We start from the raw sequence: 10,461 nt of genomic DNA, 5'->3' as shown, positions 1-10,461 counted from the left end.
GAACCGGCCCGCAGCAAACACCACTTAGCTGCCGTGCAGGAAATCTTTGCTCACGTTTTTCCTGTATAAGTTACTCTCATTTCTGAGATCATTCTCACAGCCTCCGTTCAACTTCCCTTCTTTTAAATCTGTTCTCTTCTGTGTTGGCTCTCTAAGTTTTAATCATTCAGAGTTAATAGAGACTTACTCAGGCCTGGGTTTTTAAAAATCCCTTTTGGAATCTGATTGCTGTTTTGCCTATGCCAGAAAGATAGAGCAATAAGCAAGCACACGTGACAGCCTTGGGCACGGTCCGTGGCTGCAGCCTCCCTGTGGCACAGTTGGACGGGAGGAAAGACTCAGGAGGAAAGCAGCTTCCCAAGTAGAGAATGTATCTGGCAGGCGCTTTCCATACAGACCATGGCCTGTTTGCAGAAGCCAGACTGAATGAAGACAGCTTTAAGGAAAGCTCTTGAAGGATTCTTTAAACTCTCCTGGACAGAAAGAAACCAGGGCATCAAAGGTGCGTCTTAGTTCTTCACTCTTACTTTCCTGACAGTAAGCTGAATTTGTTTTTACCTTTCGTTCCACGTAAGGCAATGAGGTACAAAGGGCAGAATCAGTGGCAAGCGTCTGGATTGACATGGTTAAAAGTACTATATAGTTGTGATATTTCTAAATCATTCTGTTTTCTGTGGTGGACCTGATGAGGAGTTTCATTTTCTCAACTCGGTAAAATGGTCTTGTAGTGTGATAGTGAAGTGGAAGGTAGATCCGGAAACGTGTGTAAAGAGTATTCTTTTTCTGTGTCGGGTTTGACTTGTCTGCTTGGCCATTTGAGAACCTGCAGAGTTTTGTTTCTCGGGACTGTGCATGCAGCAGGACAGGCTGCTTCTCCTCGTGGTTTTTTCTATTTTCTTTTCATGAAGATGAATGTTTTCCCTTAGAAACTTTCTCGAGTTAGAATTTAGAGATTATTTTGGCATTTGGTAGCTTTACCTTTTCCTTTTATCAAGAAAAGGAAATCCAGCAAGTTCTATAAACACTGCAGTTTGTATGTAGCATCAGCATTTATTCGAGTGCATTGAAGTCACCAGAGCTGTGCTACCAAATGCTCACCTCTGGCATTTTAAACTGAAAACACAGGAGATCCCTCTGACACGTGTGGTGGTCTACACATCAGCAGCGAGTTGCACTCACTAGCCGAGGCTTTTGGTTTCGGGCTGTGTGTCTGACAGACTTAAGTCCTAAAGGGAGACCCGTGAGTTTCAAGAGTAGAAATGTGCTCTGGGTTCCTGAGAAGGACTGTACAGTGATTCCCCTTGGTTTCCTGTGTGTGTGGGCTCAGTCGTGTCTGACTCTTTGCAACCCCATGGACTGTAGCCCACCAGGCTCCTCTGTCCATGGGATTCTCCAGGCAGGAACACTGGAGTGGGTTGCCCTTTTCTCCTCTAAGGGATTATTCCCCACCTGGGGATTGAACCCATGCCTCTATGTCTTCTGCGTTTGCAGGCAGATTCTTTACCACTCAGTCAGTTCAGTTCAGTTCAGTCGCTCAGTCGTGTCTGACTCTTTGCGACCCCATGAATCGCAGCACATCAGGCCTCCCTGTCCATCTCCAACTCCCGGAGTTTACTCAGACTCATGTCCATCAAGACGGTGATGCCGTCCAACCATCTCATCCTCTGTCTTTACCACTAGATGTCATCACATCAGCCTCCAAAAGCGTGCCTTTCAAAGTGCAGATCTCCAGTGGACAGAAAACTGGAGGAGGTTTTATTCCTGTTAAGCATTTTTAAAAAGTACTAAGTCAAGGGCAAGTGTGTTTTGGATTCTAAACTTTGTTGTTGTTCAGTCACTAAATCATGTCCGACTCTTTGTGACCCCATGGACTGCAGCACACCAGGCTTCCCTGTCCTTCACTCTCCCGGAGTTTACTCAAACTCATATCCACTGAGTCAGTGATGCCGTCCAACCATCTTCTCATCCTCTGTCGCCCCCTTCTCCTCCTGCCTTCAATCTTTCCCAGCATCAGGGCCTTACATTGCTAACATCTATTCTCTGATTTAATTTATTTTTATTGGAGTACACTTGATTTACAATGTTGTGTTAGTTATTTGCTTTAGATTGTTGCAAAGTCAGGATGTGGCAGGAAAATTTGCTTTTGAGACAAAAAGGAAAAGAGCTCCCACACCACAGCCCTTACCTCGTTCATAACCATCGAGCCTTCAGAGAAAGGTCAGCTGGCAGAACATTTTACATTCGTTACCACTTTATACTCTTTAAAAAACTGCATGTGTGTTAACAGTAATGCCAAACGAGGCCTTCAGCCAGGGCACCTGGGACTGTGTGTTCAGGAGCTTTGCTTTAACTGTTTTGTTTTTTTTTTTTGCCCTTTTTCTTGACTGGCTATTGCTGTGTAATATTGATTTTGTCTTCTCTGTTGATGAACAGGACGAAATGATTAAAAAAGAGAGGAGCGTGTGTCAACAAACTTGGGCCCTCCTGCACAAGAATTTCCTTAGAAAATGGAGAATGAAAAAAGAGAGCGCGTTGGTATGGTTCACAAAGAAATATATATCTTTCCATATTTAGTGAATGAAAATCTGTCATTTCATATTATGCCATTTTTATTGCCTTTTTATGTTCATAAATTCTGTGGGCTAGTTGATTTGGAGTTCCCGAGGTAATGTTTTGCAAATGTTGCACAATAGGATAATATTTATGGCAAAAGGCGCAGGCGCATATGTTTGCTCCTAAAAAGCAAAGTAGATAACTTTTTATTGAACATAACTAGCCATTCACCAAGTAAATAATCCACTTGAATCTTGTGGAGTTATCCTGATTTACCCCAGGCCAACTTTAGTGTAAGAAAAAAAGGTTGGGGGAGGGGGGGAAGCAAAATGAAGTAGATTTTAAACAGGTGAACCATAGCACTCTACTGGGGATGTTTTGACAAGATTCTGTGAATTGTTTTTGTTTCATTACGAAGTTCTGTCCGACTCTGCAACCCGGTGGACTGTAGCCCACCAGGCTCCTCTGTCCATGGGATTCTCCAGGCAAGAAGACTGGGATGGGCTGCCATGCCCTCCTCCAGGGGATCTTCCTGACCCAGGGATCTAAATGGGTCTCCTGCCTCTCCTGCACTGGCAGGCAGATTCTTTACCACTGAGCCACCAGGGAGGCCCTTGTCAATTCATAGGACTGGGGAAATTGTTTTCGAGCAAAAATTTGGGAACTCTGGGGGATTTCTTTTGAAGATTATGCTTTTGCAAACGTGGAGTAGTTTCAGGGAGCCAGGTCCCTGGCTGTCAGCGTCTTGGCCCTCTGTTCAGTTTCTAGTACAAGGTCAAGGCCGTCGAGATGAGGATCTTTGCTGTATGTTCTCACGAAATACACCTGGAGCTGCCTTGACCACACAGAAACTATGTTCTGCTGAAAAACAGCAGTTCTTTTTTTTTTTTCTATTTTTAAATTTTTTTATTTAAATGTTTTATTTTTTATTGAAGCACATGGGTCATCCTTAGCTCTTGAAGCATTCAGTTCTAATATTTTAGTTGCTGTGTTGATAAAGGGTAACCCTTACAGTGATCGTCCAAGTCAATTTTTAAAAAGCTTACGAAAATGTTTAAAATCTCAAACGTAGGATTACTGGCCCAGTGAACTCACTTCCCGTCCGGTTCATCTACAGCCTGGGTTTGACACCTGTTAGCATCTGCCATTGTGGCTTCATCTCTTCATCTCCCTCAGCTCCTCTCTTAACACATATGACACGACCGCTGAGGCTTCCGCTAGCATCCACGAAAATTAAGGACAGGCTCCTTCATAACCGCAAGTGCGCTTCAGAAAGTTTGCGGTAATTGCATATAGTCATCTAATTCCATGTCGATATTCAGTTTCCTAAAATTTCCTCTAAAATATCTCATAAAACATTTTTTTGACTGTGCGGCCTCTGGAATCAAAGTGGGACATAGCACCTGGCCCCTGAGGAGACGCACGGAGCCTCAGCCACTGAACCCTGGAGAACTCCCCAGAATGTCTCTTAACGTTGGTTTGCTCAAACCAGGGAGCCCAACACTGTCCTCCTGTGAAATACCCGTGTTGTGCGTTTGCCTGGCGCTTCTTCATGCTGTCATTTAACTCATTTCTTTACCATTTCCATTCCTTTTTTTATTTTTTAACTTTTTTAATTAAAAAACGTTTATTCAAGTATAGTGAATTTACAGTAAGGGCTTCCCTGGTGGCTCAGTGGTAAAGAATTCGCCTGTAATGCAGGAGACCCGGGTTCAATCCCTGGGTGGGGGAGATCCCCTAGAGAAGGGAATGGCAGCCCACTCCAGTATTCTTGCCTGGAGAATGCCCAAGGACAGAGGAGCCTGGCGGGCTACAGTCCACGGGGTTGCAAAGAGTCGGACATGGCTGATTTACAGCCATCTGCATTTCTCATAAACAGTATTTACCTTAAAAAATAGATTTTTAACTTCAGGTTAAACCCTTTGACAAAAGTATCTCTTATGGGATGCTGTGTACTTATATTTTATTCATATGAGGGTGAATAATCGGGAGTATATGAGGGGGCTATGATTCTAGGTTAAGATTAATGGACATACTTGGTATTATCTCAAAGCTATCTTTGGAGATAAATCCATGCCATATTTGCTACATACCTCAAAGCTTTTTTGGAGATTAAAAGGTTTTTTTTTTAATTGGTGTATAGTTGCTGTACAATATTACATAAGTTATTACAGGGGTCCAGTGTAGTGATTCACAACTGTAACACTCCACTTGTTATAAAATATTCGCTATATTCCCCGTGTTGTACAATATATCCTCGTAGCTTGTTTTATTTTTAATTTGTTTTCATTTGAAGGATAGTTGCCCTACAGTGTCGTGTGCGTTTTTCTGCCGCACATTGACATGAATCGGCCTTGGGTACACACGCGTCCCCTCCCGCCTGCCTCCCTCCTCCCGCCCCTCCCGTGCCCTCGGGTGTCACAGGGCCCCGGGCTGAGCTCCCTGGGTCAGGCTGTCATCAAGTGAAATGGTGGTCTGCTTAACAGACGGCTGGTAGCTGAGAAAGGCAGAACGTGGGCGAGTGAAGTGAAGCCGAGCTCGGTGATGCCTCCGTCTAAAGCGTGCTCACCTGTCCCTCCCTGTCTGAGCGCCCGTGATGACTCAGCCCCTTTCTCTTGTGCGCTGCAGGAGTGGGCCATGGTGCTGTTCCTGGGGCTCGCTCTCTGCCTCTTTGCGGAACTCTTCAGAGCTACTCATTTCCTGGAACAGCCGCCTCAGGTCCTGGGACGCGTGGACGAGTTTAATGACTCCGACCTGGTGCTGGTGGCCTATACCCCCGTCACTAACGTGACCCAGAGCATCATGGATAAGGTGGCTGCAGCTGCCTTTATGAAAGGTGTGTTGTTCCGTGGCCCAGGCTTCATTATCATGCAACCTATTTGCATTAAATTTTAAGTCTGTTTTGCAAGTTGAGTTTATTTACCCAGCCTGTGAGTCAGTGGTTTTCAACTGGGGCAGGATCCTCATTTCACATGGGGTGGAGGGCTTGGCGTGAAGCTCCAAGTAAGGGTAGGTCTCAAAGGAACATAGATTTTGTTGTTCTTCTTCAGACACTGTCATGTCTGACTCTGCAACCTTATGGACTGCAGCACACCAGGCTTTCATGCCCTTCACCATCTCCCAGAGCTCGCTCAAACTTATGTCCAGTGATGCCTTCCAACCATCTCATCCTCTGTTGCCCCCTTCTCCTCCCGCCTTCAATCTTTCCCAGCACCAGGGTCTTTTCCAATGAGTCAGCTCTCTGCATCAGGTGGCCAAAGTATTGGAGCTTCAGCTTCAGCATCAGTCCTTCCCGTGAATATTCAGGGTTGACTTCCTTTTGGATTGACCAGTTTGATTTACTTGTTATCCAAAGGACTCTCAAGAGTCTTCTCCAACACCACAGTTCAAAAGCATCAATCCTTTGGCGCTCAGCCTTCTTTATGGTCCAGCTCTCACATCTGTACATGACTACTGGAAAAACCATAGCTTTGACTATATAGACCTTTGTTGGCAAAGTAACATCTCTGTTTTTTAATATGGTGAACTCATTCATTATAAATGTTGTATGAGCTTAATTCTTAAGATAGTGTCCTTGACTCCAGAGAGCCTGGGTGGGTTCTAACTTTACCTCTGATTTTGTACTCTGATTCTTTGTGTGCTGTTTATTACCTCTGGCATACTATCTTCATAGGATAGAAATCTGCTTATAATCTTGGCAGAGAAAAACCCCACCAAATTCTGAAGCATTTCTACTGGTTATTTAAAGTACTTTTAATTTTAAAATTATTTTAATTGCCAAAGTAACAGCCAGTTAATCAGTACAAACTTGTCTGAAGCAAACAATGAAAGCTTTTGCCTTCATTCAAGCCACCATTTTCTCCTCTAAAAATTTGTGTGTATCTTTCTAGGATAATATGTACACACATACACACACGGTCACATATGTAGGCATGCGTGCACACAGGCGCACAAATTCAGCTTTTCTTCACTTCAATGGGGATTATGACTATGCTAAATTATTGGGAACTACTTTGCATATAGAGGAAGCAGGATTCCAAGTTGCTCAGCTAAGATTTTAACAAGCGGCAGAGGAGTTGTGTCCAGGCACCCTTAACTCTAGGCTCTTTGCCCTCAGCTAGCACTCTCAGATTTAAAGATGCTAAGGTGAAAGAGACCAGATGCTTTTTCCCCTCAGTGGACACAGTAATCTGATTTACCCTGACCCAGGCCCCACTCTACATAAGTGAGGACCAGGCGCTGTTTTGGTTCTGCTCCAGATTCAAGTCCTGGAGGGCAGTCTGAGCAACAGCACTGTGAAGGCACCAGCCTCCGAGACACAACGATAGGGAAGCGAATCCTTAGATAAAGAAATGGGCCCAGATGCTGATGCTCCCAGACATCCCTAAACCCCAGAGCAAGCCAGGACAGCTCTTGCTTGGAAAATACAGTAGATGAAGGAGCCTGGTGGGTTACGGTCTGTGGGGTCTCAAAGAGTCAGATACAACTGCGCACACACACACAACTGCTTTTTTAAAAAGAATGTGGTTGACCCCTGAACCTCTGCGGGGCTAGAGGAACCTACTCTTCAGGAAGTTGAAGACCCGAGTAATTCCTGGTTGGCCCCTGTATCTGTGTTTCCTCAGCATCTGAGCTCCCTCCATTCAGGGTTCTGCAACCTCACATTCCACCAGTGCCTGGGGAGTGCAGTAATGCAGCATTTACTTCTGGGAAAAACGCACATATGAGGGGTCCCATGCAGCCCAAACCTCTGGGGTTCAGAATCAGTGGCATATCATTCACATCTTCTCACGTATTTACATTGAGCCTTAAACAACAGGAAAGACTTTCAGCCCTTAACTTAGAGGTACCTACTTGGTGATACCATAATATATGGCACCAGTGGGCTACCCCAGTGGCTCAGAAGGAAATGCAGGAGACCTGGGTTAGGAAGATGCCCTGGAGGAGGGCGTGGCCACCCTCTCCGGTATCCTTGCCTGGAGAACCCCATGGACAGAGAAGCCTGGCAGGCTGCAGTCCATGGAGTCACAAAGAGTCGGAGGCGACTGAAGAGGCTGAGCACACACGCACGCATGGCATCAATAATTGTATGGGAAACCTAAGCGACTGCTACTGGTCTTGTGTCCTCTAGTAATAAAGTTCATCTAATCAGTCATATTTTTCACACCTGGCAGGAAGAACAATCCTTGGGATCCCTAATGAAGACGCCATGGACAGAGTACGCCCAAGAAACGACTCTGAGATGGTGGGAATTGTGTTCAATGACACTTTCTCATACCGGCTGAAGTTCAGCTGGGGACACAGGGTCCCGATTTTAAGAGAGCACTTCGAGTACTCAGGTAAGTGCCTGAGAACTGACTGAAATGTTCTTTGCTGCGTTGTCCAATCCTCTATGGGAAATGCCTGATGGAAACGTTAATAAAGTCAAGAAAAGAAGCACTGTGCTTTTCATTTCTGAACTTCAGGATGTTTTCCTTACAGGAGGAGTCTCACTACTTTGTCAGCCATGTGATGGCGGTGCTCCTTTGTTGCTGCTTTGCTTTAAAAATGCTCTGCATTTGGTCGTCATGGACTTTGAGCGGACACTCAGATAGTTCACTTTAGAACCGGGGTTAATGTTTTCATTCCGTTCATTGATTCCCATTGCGTAATGATGTGCATGTTTTTCTTCTTTAAAGACCACTGTTGGGCTCTACGTGATGAAGCTTTCTGTCTCTTGTCAATATACTGGAAAAACGGGTTTGTGGCTTTTCAAACTGCAATTAATGCTGCAATTATAGAAGTAAGTGCCCAGCCTCCTAGACCTGTTTGAAATCTTCTGTACTTCTGCCCCGCGTTTCGTGCCTGCCCCCTCCTCCATCCTGCCCTCTCAGGAGAGGCTGCTCCGTTTTCTTCCCCGAGCAGAGGGAAGCAGAGGGAGCGCACAGCCTCCCGCTTCCCAGCACGAACCGTGCAGAACCGCCGCCCGGCGCCCTCGCCCTCCGCCGCCCCCTCCCTCCGCCCGGTCCTTCCTCAGCGCCAGGGCTGGAAACACGATGCTTGCGCACTGTATCAGGAGCCTTGCGCAATGGGCGTTCCCGTCCACCATCTCTTTCTTCAGCTTCCCCTTTTCAACAGCATTCTTCTCTTCAGTACTTACAATGATCAATTTCTTTCCTTCTTATCAAGACCTTCTCCCATTCACAGTTCCTCCTCAAACAAACACCGTCTTTCCCCTTAACATCTTTACTTCTTGAAAGCACTGGCTTCCTTTGAGCTCAACTCAGCTCAATAAAATTCCTATTCCCACCATGCCACCAAAATGATTTTTCTGAGGTCAGTAACAACGCTCATGTCATTAACACGTGACATTTTCCTTCCTTGTCTTACTTGGTCTTTTAACTAAACATCACAGCATTCACCTGGTTTTCCTTCATTTTTCTAGCAATTCTTCTCGGTCTTCCTGCAATCTTATCCATCGTTACACTCCCACCTCTTTCAATCTGTGGTTCTACAGGTTCTAGTCAAGGCATTTTTCTCCATACTTTCTCTACACGGTCTCATCCTTTACCGTACACTTATTTACAGTTTACATGCTGATAACTGTAGGAACCCTGCTTTAACTGTTGACCAGTAAACTTGTCCTTTAAAGGACCGGAGAGCAAGTATTCTGTGGTCTGGGGGCCAAACAGTTTCTGTTGCAAATACTCAACTTTCCATTTTTAATGTGGAAGCACTCATAAACCAATGTGCGTGACTACATGTGAAACTATTTACAAACACAGCTGATGGACAAGGTCTGCTCCACTGTAGTCCTGAGTAGCTGACTACTTACTTTGACGCCCTATAAACAATTCAGATTTGTATGTTCCAAACTGAATGTGGGTGTTTTTCTCTAAACGTGACCCAGTCTTTAAAAAATTTTCTCCATCTCATGTATGCGTGCTCAGTCATGTCCAACTCTTTGAGACCCCGTGGACCGTAGCCCACCAGGCTCCTCTGTCCATGGGGATTCTCCAGGCCAGAATGGGCTGCCATCTTCCTGACCCAGGGATTGAACCTGCGTTGGCAGGTGGATTCTTTACCCACCGAGTCACCTGGGAAGCCCTTTCTCTATCTCCAGGGAATGCCAAAGCCAGTCACTTAACTGAGGAGTTATCAGAGACCACATCCTCTGTGTCAACATTACATCTTCTCTCTCATCCAGCCCTGTTAACTGTAAGCTCAGCTCTACTTACCTCTCTTCAGTTCTGCCACCAGCGTTTATTCAGGTCATGGTCATCTCTTGCCTGAACTGTGAGAGTCATTTATGTATCCAGCCTCAACTTCCTCCCTCCACCTCTATCTCACTATTTTAAGCTGCTCAGTTCAGTTCAGTCGCTCAGTCGTGTCCGACTCTTTGCGACCCCATGAATTGCTGCACGCCAGACCTCCCTGTCTATCACCAACTCCCGGAGTTCACCCAGACTCACGTCCATTGAGTCAGTGATGCCATCCAGCCATCTCATCCTCTGTCGTCCCCTTCTCCTCCTGCCCTCAATCCCTCCCAGCATCAGAGTCTTCTCCAATGAGTCAACTCTTCGCATGAGGGGGCCAAAGTACTGGAGTTTCAGCTTTAGCATCATTCCTTCCAAAGAAATCCCAGGGCTGATCTCCTTCAGAATGGACTGGTTGGATCTCCTTGCAGTCAAAGGGACTCTCAGGAGTCTTCTCCAACACCACAGTTCAAAAGCATCAATTCTTTGGCGCTCAGCCTTCCTCACAGTCCAACTCTCACATCCATACATGACCACTGGAAAAACCATAGCCTTGACTAGATGGACCTTTGTTGGCAAAGTAATGTCTCTGCTTTTCAATATGCTATCTAGGTTGGTCATAACTTTTCTTCCAAAGAGTAAGCGTCTTTTAATTTCATGGCTGCAGTCACCA

The 10,461-nt window shown here is 45.6% G+C and overlaps 1 protein-coding gene across 1 annotated transcript in view; it reads left to right on the top strand.

Moving 5' to 3' along the window:
* Window positions 1-10,461, top strand: part of ABCA10 (ATP-binding cassette, sub-family A (ABC1), member 10) — a 54,673-nt gene continuing 44,212 nt past the window's right edge. The window contains exons 1-5 of the mRNA XM_010856478.1: window positions 1-502; window positions 2,434-2,535; window positions 5,182-5,389; window positions 7,728-7,892; window positions 8,232-8,335. Coding sequence (XP_010854780.1) covers window positions 2,440-2,535; window positions 5,182-5,389; window positions 7,728-7,892; window positions 8,232-8,335 — 573 coding nt within the window. The 5' untranslated portion in view covers window positions 1-502; window positions 2,434-2,439. The remainder of the gene's footprint in view (window positions 503-2,433; window positions 2,536-5,181; window positions 5,390-7,727; window positions 7,893-8,231; window positions 8,336-10,461) is intronic.

Source organism: Bison bison, unplaced genomic scaffold (genome assembly GCF_000754665.1).
Source record: "Bison bison bison isolate TAMUID 2011002044 unplaced genomic scaffold, Bison_UMD1.0 scf7180017864371, whole genome shotgun sequence".
Lineage (NCBI taxonomy): Eukaryota > Metazoa > Chordata > Mammalia > Artiodactyla > Bovidae > Bison > Bison bison.
This window is presented reverse-complemented; position numbering and strand designations above follow the sequence as displayed.